General features: G+C 42.7%; 1 protein-coding gene across 6 annotated transcripts in view; it reads right to left on the reverse strand.

Moving 5' to 3' along the window:
• The window catches only part of usp19 (ubiquitin specific peptidase 19), a 156,583-nt gene that overhangs the window by 102,641 nt on the left and 30,178 nt on the right, over positions 1-23,764 (reverse strand). For all 6 annotated transcript variants that reach the window (XM_060835291.1, XM_060835287.1, XM_060835286.1 and 3 more), the window contains one exon: positions 1,890-2,018. In XM_060835291.1, coding sequence (XP_060691274.1) covers positions 1,890-2,018 — 129 coding nt within the window. The remainder of the gene's footprint in view (positions 1-1,889; positions 2,019-23,764) is intronic.

The following is a 23,764-nucleotide window of genomic DNA, read 5'->3' on the forward strand; positions in this document are numbered from 1 at the left end:
GGATATTTCTTGACCACCACAATTAAGTACTGCAATTTACAATTAATTAAGCATGACATGTTTTAGAGTCTCCGGATACAATTTATTATGTGTAAAATCATAATAGCCAATGCTTGAGATCAAATACATATTTCTCTCACACAACGATGAAATTCTATCACCAAAGCATTAAAATTTAAGAAATTAAATCTGGTTGTCTCAATATAGGAAGGAAGTAGATACTTCAGAAAGGGTACAGCGGAGATTTACCAGAATGCTGCCTGGATTGGAGGGCTTGTCTCACAAAGAAAGGTTGAGTGAGCTGGGGCTATTCATGCTGGAGGGGAGGAGGAAGAGAGGTGACTTGATAGAGGTGTACAAGGTAATGAGAGACATAGAGGAGATAGCCAGAAACTTTTCCCCAGGGCAGAAATGGCTGTCAAGAGGGGTCATAATTTCAAGGTGATTGAAGGAAGGTATAGGGGAAATGTCAAGCAGTAGGTTCTTTACACAGGATGTGGTGGGTGCATGGAATACACTGCCAGTGGTAGTTGTAGAGTCAGAGACATTAGGAACTTTTAAGTGACTGCTGGACAAGCACATGGACGGCAGTAAATTGAGGGGTGTGTAGGTAAGGTTGACCTTAGGTTAAGATAAATGCTCAGCATAACAGTGGGCTGAAGGGCCTGTACTGTGCTGTACTGTTCTATATTCTAGATGTAAAAGAGACAGTATAACGTATGCAGTCACCACAAACTTTAATCATAATTCAAACTACTAGGTGGCTAATGAACATGTGTAATAAAATGCAAGATGACAAAGATGGTAACAGGATCACACTGCAGTATGTCAAATAGTACAAGATCTGAATTTTTGCCAAATGCTATATTATTGTCAGTTCAAAAACTTTGCTCAGTCATGTTGTGGAATGGCGCAGCATCATATATTCCAAACTCTAATCACCAATACTGTTTTTATAAACGGTCAAGGGGTTGGCTGAAAATTTGTAGTATCTTTCTAGTTGGTAGCAACTGGATAAAGGAAAAGAAGAACATGAAGACAAGAGTGAACTAGTTCAACTGTATAGGGAGAACAAGTCCACTGATTGAATCCCGCATTGAGCAGTTTGGGGAGGATTTTGGGGAATGAAAACAATGAAGAATTAGATTACTTACAGTGTGGAAGCAGGCCCTTCGGCCCAACAAGTCCACACCGACCCGCCGAAGCGCAACCCACCCATACCCCAACATTTACCCCTTACCTAACACTACGGGCAGTTTAGAATGGCCAATTCACCTGACCCGCACATCTTTGTGACTGTGGGAGGAAACTGGAGCACCCGGAGGAAACCCACGCAGATACGGGGAGAACGTGCAAACTCCACACAGACAGTCGCCTGAGTTGGGAATTGAACCCAGGTCTCAGGCGATGTGAGACAGCAGTGCTGACCACTGTGCCACCCTCTAAAAGAAATCAATGAGTCACAAAATGAATGGTTTATTAATTGCCATAGCTCAGTGGGAAGTTAGCAGTAGTCAGAGAATCTGTATTAGCTCCATGAAAATTCAGGTCTGTTCCTACAGCCAACAGCAACACTGTTGCTATGCAACATGATAACCTTATAGGAAGACAGATTTAACTGAATAGTGAAAGTACAGGAAACAAGAGGATCCATACCACAGCAGTTTTCTCAGCTAAAACAAAAAGAACATGAGAAAAGAGGCCAGGATCTGGGTGTATACAGCTAGATACAGAATTAAAAAGGGGACAGGTACACATGAAGGACCAATAAATAAGCTACAGAAGGTAAGGCGCCAGATGAGTTTGGCCTCATACAGACACAACCTGGATACTGCTCCTCTCCGTACAAGATCAATTACGATCAGCCACAATTTCTTGGTTGTTCTCACCTGGCAGTGTAACCACACAGCCTGTGTCTGTGAAAGCTGCATCAACTTCATCAACTTGCAGGTTCCCCTCTCCTGGCTTCAGCTTCACTATGACCTCATCTGCATTCTGCTTCCAGTCTATGAACAGCTCTGAAGGAAGAAGCACAGTTCCAGAGTTAATGTGACATACCAATAGATCTGGAAACAAGAGTTTGAGATTGGTTGAAAAAATGTTCATTGACTATTACTTTGAAAATGGACACTTTAATGGATACTAGCAATTGAATGTTATTGGAGTATGTTTAAAACAACAATATGACTATTTGTCAGGCTTACCTTTACATTTTATAATAATCTTATGGAAACCAAGCTGTTGAATCTGTTTAAAGAAACGGCTAAACCCTCCACATTAGTATGATTCTGAACTAGAACTACTTAAAACAAAATCTGAATCAAATCCAGCAACGTCACAAGATGCTTCACAAATTCACACTGCGCTTCAAAATGGATGATTTGGAGCAAATTATAAAAACTAAATCTAGAGTTCAACAGATAAATTAGCCAGTTACATTGAAATGGAGATTATTGGTGTGCAAGATGGAAACTACACATGGGTAAATATTTCTAAACTAATAACTTCAAACAGAGCAAAGCAGAAAATGCAAATTGTTTGTTGGCAAACTCCAAAATGGTAACTGGAGTCAGTTTGTCTGCGAACACAAGCCAATTATTGGATCTGGATGAAGGAGCTTATTGCTCGAAGATCAAATTGTTAGGGCTCTGAACAAAAACGGTACTTTATAAAGAGAAATGCAATCCTAGACTAGCCTGAACTGCTAGCATAGGAGAATAGTGTGACGCTGTTGAAGGATTCATTGACCGATCAGTAGCCTGGCACTGTTGGTACTCTCATGTCTTCATGGTCTTCTCTGGTGTAGACCAGAGAAGTGTGGAACACACTACCCTGCTGTATATTAGATCTAGAATTGTGAACTAAAGTTCAATTTTTTAATGCTAGGACTAACTGGAGTGAAACTCATTCAGGACCTCCTGAATCAAATGAAACAAAAAGCGCTCAAAATATTAGTGTAGTATTTTGTGCTCATATTTCAGATTTCTAGCATTGACAGTACTGTCCTTTTGATTCACAATGTGGACACATTGCTGTTAAGGCAAACATTTATGCTGTTAAAGAGTTGAAAGTAAGCAAGTTTACAGAGGAGCTCTCTAATTTAACAGATGAATCAAAGAAGTTGTTATCAAGAGGCAAGGTTTGGCTTCAACAGCCAAAAAAAACATGAGAGACCAGAGTGATCAATATGAGACACAGTTCCTCCAGTCTCTCATTTTTGCGATTAGCATTGTCTACCATGTGAGCTGCCAAGCAGTATCAATGCAAGTTCATTGAAGGTGGAGTTAAAAACATTAAGACCACAATGATGTTGAACAGGCAGGAGATTTCACCAAAGAACAGAACCTGTGCAGGTACGATGGGTCAAATGGACACCTGCACCTGAAAATTCTGTGCTTCTGTGATTATGTTTTAATCCTTATGAATTTTGTTATGGACCAGGCCAGAACCCCAACACAAACCCCAGGAACCCCATCCAAGACAAGCATATAAATAGAAAGCAGGAGACAACAGCTTCGCTTCACTTGGAGATCGCCACTGATGATGTCACCTAGCCAGGTAATGAAACGTCTGGGTATCAAACCTACAGCTCAGCGAGCAAACCTACACCCTAGATCAATTGTGTCACAGGATTCTCTAATCGAGGCACAGACAGACGTTTCTGTGGCCAGCACAAAATATCAAAATGGTGCGTTGCTTCCCTGGTGCTAGGATCAAAGATGTCTCAGAGAGGGTGCAGAATGTTCTCAAGGGGGAGAGGGGCCAGCAGGAGGAATTAACGACATAGGAAGAGAAAAGGTTGAGATTCTGAAGGGAGATTAGAGAGTTAGGCAGGAATTTAAAAAGGAGATTCTTGAGAGTGGTAATATCTGAATTACTTCTAGTGCTGTGAGCGAGTGAGGCTAGGAATAGGAGGATATAGCAGATGAATGCATGGCTAAGGAGCTGGTGTATGGGAAAAGGATTCACAGTTTGGATCATTGGAACCTCTTCTGGGATAGAAGTGGCCTGTACAAGAAAGACAGATTGCACCTAAATTGGAAGAGGACTAATACACTGGCAGGGAGATTTGCTAGAGCTGCTCGGGAGGATTTAAACTATTAAGGTGGGGGGTTGGGACCCAGGGAGATAGTGAGGAAAGAGATCAACCTGAGACTGGCACAGTTGTCAAAAGAAGCGAGTCAAACAGTCAGGGCAGGCAGGGACAAAGCAGAGACAAGGTACGACTGATAAACTGCATTTATTTCAATGCAAGAGGCCTAACAGGGAAGGCAGATGAACTCAGGGCATGGTAAGGAAGATGGGACTGGGATATCATAGCAATTACAGAAATGTGGCTCAGCGACGGATAGGACTGGCAACTTAATGTTCCAGGATACAATTGCTACAGAAAGGACAGAAAGAGAGGCAAGACAGGAGGGAGAGTGTCGTTTTTGATAAGGGATAGCATTACAATTGTACTGAGGGAGGATGTTATTTAGGTTGAATTGAGAAATAAGAAAGGGATGATCACCTTATTGGGTTGTATTATGGACCCCCTAATAGTCAGAGGGAAATTGAAAAACAAATTTGTAAGGAGATCTCAGTTATCTGTAAGAATAATAGGGTGGTTATGATAGGGGATTTTAACTTTCCAAACATAGACTGGGACTACCATAGTGTTAAGGGTTTAGATGGAGAGGAATTTGTTAAGTGCACCAATGGTGTACATGTCTATGACTCTATGCACCCAGGAAATGTTTCTGATTCAGTATGTGGATGTGCCTACGAGAGAAGGTGCAAAACCTGACCTACTCTTGAGAAATAAGGCAGGGCAGGTGACTGAGGTGTCAGTGGGGAAGCACTTTGGGGCCAGCGACCATAATTCTATTAGATTTAAAATAATGATGGAAAAAGATAGACCAGATCTAAAAGATTAGATTACTTGCAGTGTAGAAACAGGCCCTTTGGCCCAACAAGTCCACACCGACCCGCCAAAGAGCAACCCACCCAGAACCATTCCCCTACATTTACCCCTTCACCTAACACTACGGGCAATTAAGCACAGCCAATTCACCTAACCTGCACATCTTTTCAGACTGTGGGAGGAAACTGGAGCACCGGGAGCAAACCCACGCAGACACGGGGATAATGTGCAAACTCCACACAGATAGTTGCCCGAGGCGGGAATTGAACCTGGGTCTCTGGCGCTGTGAGGCAGCAGTGCTAGCCACGGTGCCACCCCCAAAAGTTGAAGTTCTAAATTGGAGGAAGGCCAATTTTGACGGTATTAGGCAAAAACTTTCAAAAGCTGATTGGGGACAGATGTTCTCAGGTAAAGGAACACCTGGAAAATGGGAAGCCTTCAGAGCTAAGATGACGAGAGTCCAGAGACAGTATATTCCTGTTAGGGTGAAAGGAAAGGCTGGTAGGTAGAAGGAATGGTGGATGACTAGAGAAGTTTAGGGTTTGGTTAAGAAAAATGAAGCATATGTCAGGTATAGACAGGATAGATCGAGTGAATCCTTAGAAGAGTATAAAGGCAGTAGGAGTAAACTTAAGAGGGAAATCAGGAGGGCAAAAAGGGGACATGAGATAGCTTTCGCAAATAGAGTTAAGGAGAATCCAAAGAGTTTTTACAAATACATAAAGGACAAAAGGGTAACTAGGGAGAGAATAGGGCCCCTCAAAGATCAGCAAGGTGACCTTTGTGTGGAGCCGCAGGAGATGGTGGAGATACTAAATGAGTGTTTTGCATCAGTGTTTACTGTGGAAAAGGACATGGAATATATAGAATGTAGGGAAATAGATGGTGACATCCTGAAAAATGTCCAGATTACAGCGGAGGAAGTGCTGGATATCTTGAAACACATAAAAGTGGAAAAATCCCCAGGACCTGATCAGGTGTACCTTAGAACTCTATGGGAAGCTAGGGAAGTGATTGCCGGGCCTTGTACAGAGATAGTTGAATCATCGATAGTCACAGGTGAGGTGTTGGAAGACTGGAGGTTGGCTAATGTGGTGCCACTGTTTAAGAAGGGTGGTAACGACAAGCCAGGGAACTATAGACCGGTGAGTCTGATGTCAACGGTGGGCAAGGTGTTGGACGGAATGCTGAGGGACAGGATGTACATGTATTTGGAAAGGCAAGAATTGATTTGGGATAGTCAACATGGCTTTGTGCTTGGGAAATCATGTCTCTCAAACCTGATTGAGGTTTTTGAAGAAGAAGTAACAAAGAAGAGTGATGAGGGCAGAGCGGTAGATGTGATCTACATGGACTTCAGTAAGGCATTCAACAAGGTACCCCATTGGGAGACTGGTTAACAAGGTTAGGTCTCACGGAATACAGGGAGAACTAGCCATTTGGATACAGAACTGGCTCAAAGGTAGAAGACAGAGGGTGGTGGAGGAGGGTTGTTTTTCAGACTGGAGGCCTGTGACCAGTAGAATGCCACAAGGATTGGTGCTGGGTCCACTACCTTTTGTCATTTATATGACTGCAATGTGAACACAGAAGGTATAATTAGTAAGTTTGCAGATGACACAAAATTGGAGGTGTAGTGGACAGCGAAGAAGGTTACCTCAGAGTACAACAGGATCTTAATTAGATGGGCCAACGGGTTGAGAAGTAGCAGATGGAGTTTAATTCAGATAAATGCCAAGTGCTGCATTTTGGGAAAGCAAATCTTAGAAGGATCTATACACTTAATGGTAAGGTCCTGGGGAGTGTTGCTGAACAAAGAGACCTTGGAGTGCAGGTTCATAGCTCCTTGAAAGTGGAGCCTCAGGTAGACAGGATAGTGAAGGCGGCGTTCGGTATGCTTTCTTTTATTGGTCAGAGTAATGAGTACAAGAGTTGGGAGGTCATGTTGTGGCTGTACAGGACATTGGTTTGGCCATTGTTGGAATGTTGCATGCAATTCTGGTCTCCTTTCTATCGGAAAGATCTTGTGAAACTTGAAAGGGTTCAGAAAAGATTTACAAGGATGTTGCCAGGGTTGGAGGATTTGAGCGAGAGGGATAGGCTGAACAGGCTGGGGTTGTTTTCCCTGGAGCATCAGAAGCTGAGGGGTGACCTTATAGAGGTTTACAAAATCATGGGGGCATGGAGAGGATAAATAGACAAAGTCTCTTCCCTGGGGTGGGGGGGAGTCCTGAACTAGAGGGCATAGGTTTAAGGTGAGATGGCAACATATTAAATAGACCTAAGGGGCAACTTTTTCCACACAGAGGGTGGTACGTGTATGGAATGAGCTGTCAGAGAAACTGGTGGAGGCTGGTACAATTGCAACATTGAAAAGACATCTGGATGGGCATATGAATAGGAAGGGTTTGGAGGGATATGGGCTGGGTGCCGGCAGGTGGGACTGAAGGGTCTGTTTCCGTGCTGTACATCTCTACTACTCTAATTGCATTCGCGCAGCAGCTGGATAGTTTTCCAATGCAATAAAAGGATTGAGGGATAGGATCAGGAGGTCAAGTCAAATGATTAAAAAAAGGGCAAGGTCACTTTGCCCAAGAGAATTTTAGTGGCCTCCAAAATCCAAGAAATTTGTTTGTAAAAGGATACAGTAAATGATTGGCTTCCAGCAACAGCAAAGCTGACTCCAGGTTCTTTCATAGGTTAGCAGTGTCTACCTTGTACTTAAGAAGGTAACCTGCCCACTTAAGTACTTTAATTTGATGAATTACATGAACAGCAACACAATGAGATGGAAGGATAATTACATGCAAAAACTGTGGATGCTGTAAATCAGAAATAAAAATAGAAATTGCTCGAAAACCTCAGCAGATCTAGCAGCATCTGGAGAGAAACTGGAGTTAATGTTTCAGGTCAAGTGACCCTTCTTCAGAGCTCAACACCTTTTGATTGTTGAAATTTTATCAGGCCACCTCCATGTCTGTTAAAAAGTACAATATGAACCTCCTGGATCGACTTCAAATATTTTGTGCAGCTATTCTTTCACTCCCAACTCCCCCCATCCCCACTGCACCTTCCCTTGCAACTGCTGAAGGTTTAACACCTGCCCATTTGTCTCCTCCCTCCTCAGTATCCAAGGGACCAAACACACCTTCCAGCTGAAGCTACACTGTACCTGCACTGTCCACAATCTATTCTACTGCATTTGCTGCTCATACTGTGGTCTTCTCTACAGTAGGGAAAGTGTAGTCTGGGTGAATGCTTCGTAAAACATCTACGCTCTGCCCACAAAAGCTACCTGAGCATTCCAGTTGCTTGCCACTTTAACACCCCACTCCGTTCCTAGGTTAACATCTCCTGTAGTCTCAGGCTTGCTGCAATGACGAGTTGGACTGAAGGGTCTGTTTCCCTCCAGAACAGCACCTCATTTTCCACTTGGGGACCCTGCAACCCTCCGGACTCAATATCGATTTTAATACTTTTAGGGCCTGAACCACCCATGTCCTAGCCCTCTATCCCACACATCAGGCCCTAATCACAAAGCCTGCCAACACCACCTAGAGATGGAGAGGCCAACATGTCCAATATTAATCCTTCTTCAGGGTCCTGAAGGGTTAACACCCAAAACACTGGCTTCTCCACCTCCTGATGCTGCCTGGCTTGTTGTGTTCTTCCAGCTTCCTGTTTGTCCACTGTGGATTCTATCATCTGCAGTTTTTTTGTCTCATTACATACTACCTTTTGGTGGTCACTAACAGTCTCCATTCACCCTTGTAGCCAGATCATTATCACCTATTTTGTCTGTCCAACTGTCCTTTCTTCTCTTTGGTCTCTATCCCCACCTATTGTTTACTCCTTAACCCCCTTCCCCCCCCACCCTATCATTTATATATAAATTGATATTTTCCTAGCTACCATCAGTTGTGGAAGGGGGTAACTGCACACGAAAAGCTAAGTAATTTTTTTCCTCAGATGCTGAACTTGCCGAACTTCTCCAGCAACTTTTGTCTTTGCTTCTGATTTACACTATCTGTAGATCTTTTGGCTTCTATTTACTATACAAATGGAGTCAGTTTATGCATGGCCTGCAAATTCCCAGTTACAGAAACCAACAACAGTTTTTCAAACAGAACCAATTGCCAGTTCCTGCATAAAGAGAGGCTGAGTTCCTTTATAAGAAAACTGGAGTCAAACATTGTCTGAATTTGACAAAGGAAGATCTGAAGGTTTACAATGAAGCTGTTCAATCTTACTAACAACACTGGAGGGATCGGAAGGAATCAAGAACAAAGTAAATAGCATTTATAACACAAATTTGGAGTACTGTTCACAGTTTGGAATGGTGCACCTTGAATATATATTGACATTGACAATACCAGAATATTAACAGGGCGCAGAGTCAGATTTAAGATTAAACTGGGCTTTATGATTACAGTTTAAGGTAAAACTGGATAAGACCGATTCCAGAGGAAACACGGTATAAGGAAAAAGGTAAATGAGCTTGTGGTGCAGGACGAAATTGGCAGGTATGACGTGGCGGGCCAAGATTAGAGTGGTGCTGGAAAAGCACGGCAGGTCAGACAGCATCCGAGGAGTAAGAAAATAGATGTTTTGAGCAGGAGTCCTTCATCAGGAGGCATGGCATCATAGAGACATGGCTGCAAGGGGATTAGGATTGGGAGCTGAATATTCAAGGATATACATCCTACCAAAAAGATAGGCAGGTGGGCAGAGGGGGTAGGGTTGCCTTATTAGTAAGAAATGAAACTAAATCAACAGTAAGAAACAAAGTAGGGTCAGATGGTATAGAATCTGTGTGGGTAGAATTGGAGAACTACATAAGATTTAAAAAAAAACAGTTGGAGTTATGTACAAGCCTCCCAATAGAATTCAGAAGCTGAGGCACGAGATATGTAGAAAAGGCAAAGTTATAGTGATCACAGCACATTTCAATATGCACGTGGACAGGGAAAATCGGGTTGGTAGTGGATTGCAATGAAAGGAATTTGTGGAATGTCTACAAGGTGGCGTTTTGGAGCAGCTTGTGGGGGAACTCACTAGGGAACAGGCAATACTGGTTTTAGTGTTGTGCAAAGAGGCAGACTTGATAAGAATGTTTCAGGTGATGGGATCCTTAGGAGGTAGTGATCATAATACGATTGAATTTACTCTGCAATTCGAGAGGGTGAAGATAGAATCAGAGGCAACCGTTTTTGGTTGATAAATGCAACTACAAAAGCATTTATATAAATGATTTGGATGCGAGCATAAGAGATACAGTAAGTTTGCAGATGACACCAGAATTGGAGGTGTAGTGGACAGCGAAGAGGGTTACCTCAGATTACAAAAAGATCTTGACCAGCTGGGCCAATGGGCTGAGAAGTGGCAGATGGAGTTCAATTCAGATAAATGCAAGGTACTGCATTTTGGGAAAGCAAATCTTAGCAGGACTTATACACTTAATGGTAAGGTTCCAGGGTTTAAATGTTTTAGTAGGGTCAGAGATGGGGGTAAAAGAGGGGGAGGTGTGGCATTGCTTGTCAAGGATAGTATTACAGCAGTGGAAAGGACGATGGAGGAAGACTCGCCATCTGAGGTAGTTTGGGCTGAGGTTAGAAATAGGAAAGGTGAGGTCACCCTGTTAGGAGTTTTCTACAGGCCTCCTAATAGTCCGAGAGGTAGAGGAAAGTATTGCGAGGATGATTCAGGAGAAGAGTGAAAGTAGCAGGGTGGTTGTTATGTGGGACTTTAACTTCCCAGATATTGACTGGGAAAGCTATAGCTCGAGTTCGTTAGATTGGTCAGTGTTTGTCCAATGTGTGCAGGAGGGTTTCCTGACACAATATGTAGACAGGCCAACAAGAGGTGAGGCCATACTGGATTTGGTTCTAGGTAATGAACCAGGCCAGGTGTTAGACTTGGAGGTAGGTGAGCACTTCAGGGACAGTGACCACAACTCGGTGACTTTTACTCTAGTGATGGAGAGGGATAAGTGTGCACTGCAGGGCAAGAGTTATAGCTGGGGGCAGGGAAATTATGATGCGGTGAGGCATGACTTAGGATGCGTGGATTGGAAAAATAGGCTTCAAGGGAAGAACACAAATGATATGTGGAGATTGTTCAAGGAACAGCTAATGGGTGTCCTTGATAAGTATGTACCAGTCAGGCAGGGAGTAAAGGGTCTTGTGAGGGAGCCGTGGTTTAATAAGGAATTGGAATCCCTTGTGAAAGGGAAGAGGGCGGCCTATGTAAAGATGAGGCGTGAAGGTTCAGTTGGGGGCGATTGAGAGTTATAAGGTAGCCAGGAAGGATCTAAAGAGAGAGCTAAGAGCAGCGAGAAGGGGACATGAAAAGTCCTTAGTTGGTAGGATTAGGGAAAACCCAAAGGCTTTCTATAGGTATGTCAGGAATAAAAGGATGACTAGGGTAGGAATAGGTCCAGTCAAGGATAGTAGTGGGAAGTTGTGCGTGGAGGCGGAGGAGATTGGAGAGACACTAAATCAATACTTTTCGTCAGTATTCACTCAGGAACAGGACACTGTTGCTGATGCGAATATTGAGTCACAAGTGATTAGAATGGATGGCTTTGAGGTATGTAGGGAAGAGGTCTGGGGAATACTGGAAAGGATGAAAATAGATAAGTCCCCTGGGCCTGATGGCATTTACCCTAGGATCCTCTGGGAAACTAGGGAGGAGATAGCAGAGCCATTGGCCTTGATTTTTATGTCGTCATTGTCAACGGGAATAGTACCAGAAGACTGGAGGATAGCGAATGTGGTCCCCTTGTTCAAGAAGGGGAGTAGGGACAGCCCGAGTAACTATAGGCCAGTGAGTCTCACTTCTGTTGTGGGCAAAGTCTTAGAGAGAATTGTAAGGGATAGGATTTATGAACATCTGGATAGGAATAATGTGATCAAGGATAGTCAGCATGGTTTTGTGAAGGGCAGGTCGTGCCTCACAAACCTTATTGAGTTCTTTGAGAAGGTGACTAAGGAAGTGGACGAGGGTAAAGCAGTAGATGTGGTGTATATGGATTTTAGCAAGGCGTTCGATAAGGTACCCCATGGCAGGCTAATGCAAAAACTACGGAGGTATGGCATTGAGGGTGCATTAGAGGTTTGGATTAGGAATTGGCTGGCTGGAAGGAGACAGAGGGTAGTAGTTGATGGTATAGGTTCATCTTGGAGTGCAGTTACTAGCAGTGTTCCACAAGGATCTGTTTTGGGACCATTGCTGTTTGTCATTTTATAAATGACCTAGAGGAGGGGCTTGAAGGCTGTGTGAGCAAGTTTGCGGATGACACGAAAGTCAGTGGAGTTGTGGACAGCGAAGGAGGATGTGGCAGGTTACAGCGGGATATAGATAAGTTGCAGAGCTGGGCAGAAAGGTGGCAAATGGAGTTCAATGTAGCTAAGTGTGAAGTCATTCACTTTGGTAGGAGTAACAAGATGATGGATTACTGGGCTAATGGTAGGCTATTTGGTAGTGTGGATGAGCAGAGGGATCTTGGTGTCCATGTACACAGATCTCTGAAAGTTGCCACCCAGGTAAATAGTGCTGTGAAGAAGGCATATGGTGTACTGGGCTTTATTGGTAGAGGAATTGAGTTCCAGAGTCCTGAGGTCATGTTGCAGTTGTATAAGACTCTGGTGCGGCCTCATCTGGAGTATTGTGCGCAGTTTTGGTCGCCATACTATAGGAAGGACGTGGAGGCATTGGAACGAGTGCAGAGGTGGTTTACAGGATGTTGCCTGGCATGGTAGGAAGATCATATGAGGAAAGGCTGAGGCACTTGGGCCTGTTCTCATTGGAGAAAAGAAGGTTTAGGGGAGATTTGATAGAGGTGTACAAGATGATTAGGGGTTTAGATAGGGTTGACAGTGAGAACCTTTTTCCGCTAATGGAGTCAGCTGTTACTAGGGGACACAGCTTAAAATTAAGGGATGGAAGCTATAGGACAGATGTTAGGGGTAGATTCTTTACTCAGCGGGTTGAGAGTTCATGGAATGCCCTGCCAGTAGCAGTGGTGGACTCTCCCTCTTTATGGTCATTTAAGCGGGCATTGGATAAGCATATGGAGGTTATTGGGCTAGCGTAGGTTAGGTAGGCTTCGGTCGGCGCAACATCGAGGGCCGAAGGGCCTGTACTGCACTGTATTTTTCTATGTTCTATGTCCTAGGGAGTGTTGCTGAACAAAGACCTTGGAGTGCAGGTTCACAGCTGCTTGAAAGTGGAATCACAGGTAGATAGGGTAGTGAAGGTGGCGTTTGGTATGCTTTCCTTTATTGGTCAGAGTATGGTCAGAGTATTGAGTACAGGAGTTGGGAGGTCATGTTGCGGCTGTACAGGGCATTGCCACTGTTGGAATATTGCGTGCAATTCTGGTCTCCTTCCTATCGGAAAGATGTTGTGAAACTTGAAAGGGTTCAGAAAAGATTTACAAGGATGTTGCCGGGGTTGGAGGATCTGAGCTACAGGGAGAGGCTGAACAGGCTGGGGCTGTTTTCCCTGGAGAGTCGGAGGCTGAGGGGTGACCTTATAGAGGTTTACAAAATCATGAGGGGCATGGATAGGATAAACAGACAAAGTCTTTTCCCTGGGGTCGGGGAGTCCAGAACTAGAGGGCATAGGTTTAGGGTGAGGGGAAAGATAAAGGAGAGACCTAAGGGGCAACATTTTCACGCAGAGGGTGGTACGTGTATGGAATGAGCTGCCAGAGGATGTGGTGGAGGCTGGTACAATTGCAACATTTAAAAGGCATTTGGATGGGTGTATGAATAGGAAGGGTTTGGAGGTATATGGGCCGGGTGCTGGCAGGTTGGACTAGATTGGGTTGGGATATCTGGTTGGCATGGACGAGTTGGACCGAAGGGTCTGTTTCCATGCTGTACATCTCTAGGACTCTATGAGGGAGGAGCTGGATAGAACTGACCAGGAGAGAAGCATAGCAGGAAAGTCAGAGGAACAGCAATAGCAGGGGTTTCTGGGAGTAATTCAAGAGACACAGCAGAGATTCATCCTGAGGAAAAAGAAGCATGGTACAGGAAGGATGAGGCAACCATGGCTGACTGGGGAAGTCAGGGATAACAAAAGCAAAAGAGAAAACATACAAACATGGCAAAGGGCAGGGCTAAACCAGAGGATTGGGAAGCTTACAAAGAACAAATAAATAAATAAATAAATGAGGGAAAAGATTATATTTGAAGGTTAGCTGGCCAAGATTTATCGAGGAAGACCAAAAATTTCTTTAGCTATATAAAGAGCAAGAGGCAAAAATGGATATTGGGCCACTGGAAAATGATGCTGAGAGATAGAAGTCGGGAACAAGGAAATGGCTGAAGAACAGAATAATTGCTTGGTGTGGAAAACACGAGTAATATCGCAAAAATTCAAGAGAGAGAGGGGGCAGACCTGAGTATGGTGGCCATCACCAAGAAGTTGCAAGAAAACCCGAATGGCCTGAACATGGATGAATCACCTGGACCAAATGGACGACAGATCTAAGGGAGACAGCTGAAGAGATAGTGGAGGCTTCAGTGGTGATCTTTCAGGAATCAGTAGAATCAGGGACGGTTCCTGAGGACTGGAAAATAATTAACATCACACTCCTGTTTAAAAAGGGAATAAGGCAAAAAGAACAGTAAGAAAAACTATAGGCCAATTAGCCTAACCTCGGTTGTGGGTAAGATTTTGGGGTCTATTGTGAAGGATGAGATTTCTGAATACTTGGAAGTGTCTAGCAAAATAGGGCAAAGGTCATCAGAGGCAGGTCATGCCTGACAAACCTGCTAGAGTTCTTTGAGAAAGTAATGAGCAGGTTAGACCAAGGAAAGCCAATCAATGCGACATATCTCGACTTCAAGAAGGCCTTTGACAAGGTGCCAGAGAGGAAGCTACTGAGTAAGATAAGGGCCCGTGGTGTTAGAGGCAAAGTGCCAGCATGGTGATAGAAGCTTGGCTGTCTGGCAGAAAGCAGGGATAAAGGCGTCCTTCTCAGAATGGCAACCAGTGACAAATGGTGTTCCACAGGGTCAGTGTTGAGACCACAACTTTTCACTTTATACATTAATGATTTGGATGAAGGAACTGACAGCCTTCTGGCTACGTTTTGAAATGATACAAGGATAGGTAGAGGGACAGGTAGCACTGAGGCAGCAGAAGGATTTGGACAGGTTAGGAGAGTGGGAAAAGAAGTGGCTGATGGAGTACAATGTGGGCAAGTGTGAGGTCATGCACTTTGGGAGGAAGAATAGAGGCACGGACTGTTTCCTAAATGTGGAGAAAATTCAGATGACTGAAGCTCAAAGAGACTTGGGAGTTCTAGTCCAGGATTCCCTCAAGGTAAATGTGCAGGTTGAGTCAGTCATTAGGAAGACAAATGCAACGCTGACATTTATTTTGAGAGGACTTGAATATAAAAGCAGGGACGTGCTTCGGAGGCTCCACAGGGGGTCAGACCAGGTTTGGAGTATTGTGTGCAGTTTTGGTCCCCATACCTCAGGAAGGATGTACTGGCCCTAGAGCCGGTTCTGAAGAGGTTCATGAGAATGGTCCTAGGAATGAAAAATAATATATATGAAGAATGTTTGAGGATTCTGGGTTTATACCTGATGGAGTTTAGAAGGATGAGGGGGGGTTCTGATTGAAACTTACAGAATACTGAATGGCCTGGACAGGGCAGATGTTGGGAAGATGTTTTTATTGGTGGGAGAGACAAAGACCTGAGGCCATAGCCTGAGAGTAAAGGGAAGGCCCTTTGGAACAGAGATAAGGAGAAAATTCTTCAAAGAGTGGGGAGTCTGTGGAATTCATTGCCACAGAAGGCTGCGGAGGCCAGGTCATTGAGCATATGTAAGACTGAGATAGACAGATCTCCTGATTAGTCCTTTCCTGATGAAGGGCTTATGCCTAAAACGTCAATTCTCCTGCTCCTCAGATACTGCCTTACCTGCTGTGCTTTTCCAGCACCACACACTCGACTAAGAAAGATAGATTCTTAATTATCAAGGGGACCATGTGTTACAGGGAGAATGAGGATGAGAAACTTATCAGCCATGATTGAATGGGGGAACAGACTCGATAGGGGCAGAAATTAGGCCATTCAGCCCGCATCGTATGGTCTTAAAACCTGATTTTATAGATCAAAAAGGAAGGGTTATTTTTGCAATGTTGCTTCTGTATCGGTCAGTCAATATATTCATGACATTGTCAGTATATTTTTAACAAAGGAAGATCACACAAAGGGAAAAAATAAAGCTCAAGTTTTTTCAAAAGATTTCACCATAAACAGCAAAACGATAGCTTCAACGCTTTCTCACCTGCGTTTCCTTTTAATCCCCTTTCTGCATGTTCACCAGATGGGATTCTCTGTTTTTCCCCAAAGTAGAGACAGGTCAACTCAGTGGCTTTTCTCATTTTTGACTACTTTGAGGCTTTGAAAAGGTCAAGACTCCTTTCCAGCCTTATTGGCCTGGAGATTGTCAATATCTTAAACGGCCCTTCAGCTGGTATGGACCTTTTCTCCCGAACTGAACCTGCTTCACGCTCCCAGCCACCCGTCTCTTTTTGTAGATCACAAAATATTGACTTTGTAAATACTTCAGCAATTATTTCACCAGACAGCTTGCTAGTTAATTAGTTTAAGCCACATGCCTTCTTAGAAAGGATTTAAAAGCAGCGTGTATTCCTGAAAGCGTGCTGAATGATTGGAGGTTTTTAGTGTTCTGGAAGAGACTGATAGGATGGATAGAGACACAACCTTAAAATCAAAGATAGGCCATTCAGTAAAGAAATCAGGAAACACATTTCATATTCGTGAATTTGAATTCTGAATTCCTCCAAATGGAAATATTTGCTATGTACCTTGTCAAACACTATTCTAATGAAAATGCATTACATTACAGCAACCTGTAAAGTTTGTGCATTGTACTTGAAAGACAGAAGTCAACACGGCCTGTTTTCAGTTTCGGGTTTCAGGAGTGGAGCAGACAGCAACCCAACAGTAACTTCTCATTGGCAGCACAGCAACCACAACACTAAAATAACATTTGTATGCAAAAACCAAAGCAAATATAAGACAGCATAAAAATAAGCAACTGCACCAGTAAGGCACAATAAAAGGTAACATTTTAGTTTTACCTTCACCAGAATCTGCAATCGTGCTAAAAGATTTTCTATATACTTCTAAAATTTACGGCTTTTTGTTTGAGCAGTCAACACTTCTGACTGCTATCTTTTCAAAGACTTTAGTTTGAAATGTGAAATGCTCAGGCTTGTCAAATTGCTGTCCTTGAAATATAAAACCATACCCATTTCCCAAGACTACAGATGTCTATAAAAGGAACTTAGTTTATAAACTTGGATCAGGGACCAGATTACCGCTCAGATATTACATACTTTGCCCAATATGGTGAAGAAAATTACCGTAGCTCAAGTAATATCATAGCAAACTTTTTATTAACCAGCCCCTATGAGATCACAAGTGTATGAGTTGATCAAATATTCCAGTTGATTGAAGTCCATATAATCAATATTAAAACACACATTAAGGAATAAAAAATAATGCAGGGTGTACACACATGCCACATACATATTTACAGTATAATTTACTTTAAAAATGCAAATTTACCATAAATAAAACTTACTAGCAGAGAACCTTCTCTCTCACACTATCAACTGACCACTCACATCTCAAATACTGTGATGGTATAGTAAACCTTCTGCATCTGAGGTACATACGTTTTGCTGGTTTATTAAGACAGCCAATTCATAAGATGCTGGTTAAAACAAAGTTTGCTGTAGCTACAGCAAAAATGAGATAGCTTTGAATTGTTGTGATCCCAACTAATATTAGTACCAGTTCAATCAGATCCTAGACAGGAATCTGCATTCATAGACCACATTTTAATTGTTTTGGTTTGAAGAAAGTGGCCTCTCACTAAGAAGTACGTAAACAATGCTGCAGACTTCATTTTTAAAAAAGCAGTTTTATTACAAAAGAATGTTTTGTTTGTAAAAACATAAATTTACTTATAGTACAAATTGAAAGAGGTTTAAAAACACAAAAATATAATACCAGTAACCTCAAAACTCTACAGCAAAAAGAGCAACTAGGGAGAGAATTGAGCCCCTTGACGATCAATGACGTCATCTATGTATCAAAACACATTAAACCAATATCTTGCATCAGTTTTTGCTGTGGAAAAGGATATGGAGGCCAGGGAACATTGGGAAATAAATAGAGGTCTTGAAAACAGTCCACATTACAGAAACGGAGGTGCTGGACATCTTAAACAACACAGGGATAGATAAATCACCAGGACCTGATCAAGTGTATCCCAAGATGTTGAGGGACGCTAGGGAAGAAATTGCAGGGCCTTAAATACATATTTGTATCATCTACAATCACAGATGAGGTGGAGGGTTGCTAATATTGTATCTTTATTTAAGAAATGCTATAAGGAGAAACCTGAGAACCAAGGACTGGTGAGACTGACATCAATGGGCAAGTTGTTGAAAGGGATTTTGAGAGCGAGGTAGGATTTACATGCATTTGAAGAGGCAAGGACTGGTTAGGGATAGTCAACATAGTTTTGTGCATGGGGATTCAAGCTCGAGTTTGGTTTTGAATAGAAAAGATCACGGCCAAGCAATAGATGTTGTCTACATGGACTTTACTGAAGCGTTTGACAAGGTTCTGCAGAGTAGATGGATTAGTAAGGTTAGATCACATGGGAATCAGAGACAACTTGCCAATTGGATACAAAATTGGTTGGACTGCAGGAGACACAGGGTGGTTGTTTTTCAGACTGAAGGCCTGTGACCTGCCATGTTCCAGAGGTATCACACACTGCAACACAGACGAACTGCGGAAAACAGAGGAGAACCACCTATACAATGTATTCCAGAAGAACGGATACTCAAATAATGCAGTGCGCAGATTTCTCAAGGAACAAACCACGACAAGCAGACCAAACACAGCCAGAAACCCTAACTACCTTACCATACATCAAAGAAGTTTCAGAAATGACAGCCAGACTACTAAGACCCCTCGGAATCCTAGTAGCACACAAACCCACCAACACTCTCAAACAAAAACTAACAAACTTAAAAGACCCAGTATAACCCATGGACAAAACCAACGTCATCTACAAAATTCCATGCAAGGACCGCCCCAAACACTACGTAGGACAAACAGGAAGAAAGTTAGCCACCAGGATACACGAACACCAGCTAGCCACAAAAAGACACGACCCCCTCTCCCTCTTGGCCCTACACACGGATGAAAAAAAACGCACCATTTTGCCTGGGCAACACATCTATCCTGGGACAGGCTAAGCAAAGACATGCCAGAGAATTCCTAGAGGCCTGACACTCCAACCACAACTCCATAAACAAATGCACAGATCTAGATACCATCTATCAACCCCTCAGAAAACGAACAGGAAATGACATCACCACAAACCCCAGGAACCCCATCCAGGAGAAAGATACAAATGGAAAGCAGGAGACAACAGCTTCGCTTCACTTGGAGGTCGCCACTGATGATGTTACCTAGTCAAGTAATGAAACATCTGGATATCAAACCTACAGCTCAGTGAGCAAACCTACACCCTAAAGTGGGTGTAATTTAGTGGGACTAATTTAGTTTGGGAAACTTAGTTGGCGTGGATGAGTTGGACCAAATAGTCTGTTTCTGTACTGTATAACTATAAACCGGAAAGAAACAAAACAACTTTTGTATAATATCCAAAACACACCCTTGATGGAGTCTCCATAACATGACTAATGCTGATACTAGAGTCACTGTATGTATCACTTTGGCAGGATTAAATGACTGGAGATTTCAACAAGAACCAGGAATTGCTATAGCTTCTTCCTGGAGCTGCCATACACTCAAACATTACTGTTCTCAGTTTGAAGTAACCTCTTCAACATTTTTAACCCAACACTTCTGGTCCGGACTAACAATAACTCTTGACGCCAAGATAATCTAATGCATTATACCCGTCATTCCCTTCTCAGGAGCACTGTGCTATACAGACATCCTGTTCCAAGGGCTTGACAGGACTACCAGAGTCAAGTGAAATCTAAAGTCTCTCTCAGCTATGGACATTTGCCGTAAACGTTTTTTTAAAAAATTCAAATTCCAGAACACTACCAAACCCTTGAAGCCCCATTATTTATTATGCTGGATAGCAAAACAATTTAAAATAACCAAAAGTCTGTTAGTGCACAAAACTGTTCACTCCAGAGTCAAACTTCAACAACTGCTTTTAAAAAGAAATCACCATAGTTGCAGAAATATACAAGCTAATTATTAACTTCAGACACTTCAAAACCAGAACCCCAAACTCATACCAAATAACATTAAAAATAACATACAAGTCCTATAGTTTACATCACATTGGGGCAACACATTGCAAAATAAACATAAAATGGAGCAAGGTACCAGTGAAACAATGATCATTATCTTCATCCCAACCAGCTTAAAGCACTTACCTACCCAGAGTCCAGCTTATCACAACCAGATCCGCAGTAATATCTTACCAATATAAGCAGAGGGGAATATAGGCTTAGAGTTCAATCTGCGTCTTCTACTTATAGTTAAAGAATACTTTGCAAGAAAGGCAAACTTCCTTTTTTCATTTACCATCAATGCAATCAGGAGCAGGAAGAGATTGTGATCACATGAGATATTTAAAAATAAGTGCATTCATCTGTCAATTCTTCGCAAAAAGCTTTAATGGTTACAGGTCACTCCATGGCACTGTGTTACCATGTATTTGCAGCAGAGTGATTGTGTCACTCCACATCATAATCTATAGGCTTGGATTAATGATTCAGAGACACAAGCTCAAATCCCACAGTAACAGCTGAGGAAGTGATATTTAATTAATTGAATAAATAAAATGAAGTAACAAGTTAGTATCACGGACATCATTAAACTATTGGATTTGTTAATTAATTCTCTTTAGGGAAAGGGATCGGCCATCATGACCTTCCTGACCTGAGAGATTTCGAATCCACAACAATGTGGTAGATTACATGCCCTCTGAAAATATTTCACAAAGCCATTTGTTGTATTCAAGGTGACTCACCAGCACCTTCTCAAAAGCAATAAACATTGGGTTCACCAACCATGCTTACATTCTGTGAACACATTAAAAGAATCTCAAAAATTTCAAAGAAAGTTTTTCCTAGTTTTGAACTAGATAGGATGTAACTGTGATGTGTTTTGGATGTCCTCCATGTGTACATGCAGGACGGCATCCCACCTAATATTTGAAAGCCTGAGGCACTTAGCTTCAGGGAGGCAAACACAACAAAATCTGTTTGATGATCAGCTTCTTTCCAACAGTACAAAAGGATTAGCTAAAGACCAGTGCTCTTATACAGAAGCACACTTTATTCCGGTACGTGTAAGAGAAAGTGCTTTGAACAACCTGGTCTGAAATTAGTCTCGTGTCCAACAGTTCACCTGGACTACAGCCAGAGACCAAGAATAGTCAACTTTACAAAAACATTAACCACTTAGTGCTTTCAAACTTAAAGTGTTGCTCCACATGTCATCACCGCAGAGTTGAGCCTCAACTGAATTGATGCCATGCATACAAAACCATCAGCACATCAGCTGGCCGTCTGGCTCCTCCATGTTCAGATGGTAAAGAAAAACCAAAGAATTATTACAAACGGAAACAAGTGTTTTGCAGGAAAATAACTCCATTACCACCACTTTTGTACTTTGATATTAGCAGAGTTTTCCTCCAACTCTGCTATAAAAATTTGCAGGCTTTAACTATTGTACTCATTACCAAATTCATCAGCCCGCCCATGTACCATTACAAATGTGCAATATTTTAACTTCAAGGTCAAGCATTGTACAAATTCTAATGCACATATTCAACATTAATAATCTACTTTTATGCGACAACAGATTGACTTTTCGAGCATTAGTGCATAATGTCTGAAGTGAGAAGCGATATTTTGAGTTGTAAATGGTTTTCCAGTTTGTTCCCAATATGTTGATGCTTTGCATCTTGTGCATGGGTGGAGAAAGTTAGCATGCTTCCCATTTGTGTGCACTAACTGCATCTCATTTCTAGCTTACACTGACAGCTAGCAGAAATCCAAAGAAAAGCAGCGTGCAAGTCAGCATGCAGCCTCTCCACTGGCCTGTCCTCAGCTGGACTTACCTGTGGCAACAATTAAAAACTGGATCATTTACTATTCCAGCCAGGCTGAAACCTCACAGGAACTGGGAGAGTACTTGGTCCCCAAAGTGCAGTGTGCAGGCCCAGTGGCATGCTGATACACCTCAACATTATGAACAAACTCCCAGCATTGAGTAAATAGCTCCATAGTCTGCAGGTACCTTCATTTGAGTTGGGTTGAGGTTACAATTGAGCTAAAGCTTATGGGAGTAAATTGTGAGGAAAGAATTCTGGAGTGGAGCCCAAAAAAGTTGAAAGTCACCATAAATTCCAGAGGACCATAGGCTGCCTTTTCATGTGTGTGAGAGACAGAGAGAGATGACAGATTGAGCATTTAACTAAGGATCACCAAGCCTCAGACAAGGGGCAAGGGGGAGGAGGCAGAAAGGGAACTGAACCTGCTTTGTTGGGACCACTCTGCATCTCAACCCAACTGTGCCAAACGATGGCAAACTGGCATCTAAGTAGGTCAGCTTTGTGGCAACCTACAACTAAGCTGGCTAACATCAGCACCCCTTTGTAGTCAATCCAGGAGACTCAGATGGTGGCCCTGACATTTAGGCAGCCCAGGATCTCCAAACATCTTGCTCTTCCCCTGGCCAGTACATTCCAGTTTCACTGCAGAGTGTTATCATGATAGGAGAGGCAGCAGTTGGATAAGTCCAACTAGACTGATGTATAGAATGGGTATAACGGGTTGTGTCAGACTGTAGGAGAGGACATCATCTCCACCTAAACAGTCAGTGCTCCTCTTAACGTCCGACTTGTAAGATACTGACCTGCCACAGTCCTTCTATTTCATTGTGTGGTAAGAGCCGAGACATTTCCGCTCAACAAGTGGATGGAATCCATTGCATGAGTCAAACAAACCAATAGTAAGATGCCAACTCTTCAACCCTCATGTTGAAATATCAGGACGACGTGTATAGGACCAATGGACGACTTGTAGCTGCTCGATAACATATGAACATACAGATTAGGAGAAGACAACAAGAGTCCACTCCACCATTCAAAAAATGACCATCGGCTGATCGTTTGTTTCAAATTTCATATTCCCATATTCTTCAATGATCTTTTATGGTCATGCCCAATAAGAAAATACCTTGGCCTTAAAAATATTCAATCATCTTACTGTCACCATCTCGAGGTAGCATTCAAAACATGCATAATATGAAGAATAAACTATTTTCTCTGTTCTAAAAGAACCACCCTAATATTTAAAGCGTCTCATAGTCCTCCAGATGTCCTCTTCACAACATACCTTCCTATCTGCCTTTGTAGCTAAAATGACTTTGCCCCCCTTTATCTAAGTCAGTGACAGAAAACGTAAAAAGCTGAGGCCCATGCAGAGACCCGGAAGTACTCCACTCATCATACCCTGCCAATAAGAAAAAGATTGTGGGTAAGCACTACTACCTCTCAGCGCCAGAGACCTGGGTTCAATTCCCACCTTGGGCAACTGTGTGTGGAGTTTGCACATTCTCCCAGTGCCTGCTTGGGTTTCCTCCGGGTCCTCTGGTTTCCTCCCACAGTTCAAAAATGTGCAGGCTAGGTGAATTGGCCATGCTAAATTGCCTGTAGTATTTGGTGAAGAGGTAAATGTAGGGAATGTGTCTGGGTGGGCTGCTCTTCAGAGGGTGGGTGTTGG

This window comes from Hemiscyllium ocellatum, chromosome 14 (assembly GCF_020745735.1).
Source record: "Hemiscyllium ocellatum isolate sHemOce1 chromosome 14, sHemOce1.pat.X.cur, whole genome shotgun sequence".
NCBI lineage: Eukaryota > Metazoa > Chordata > Chondrichthyes > Orectolobiformes > Hemiscylliidae > Hemiscyllium > Hemiscyllium ocellatum.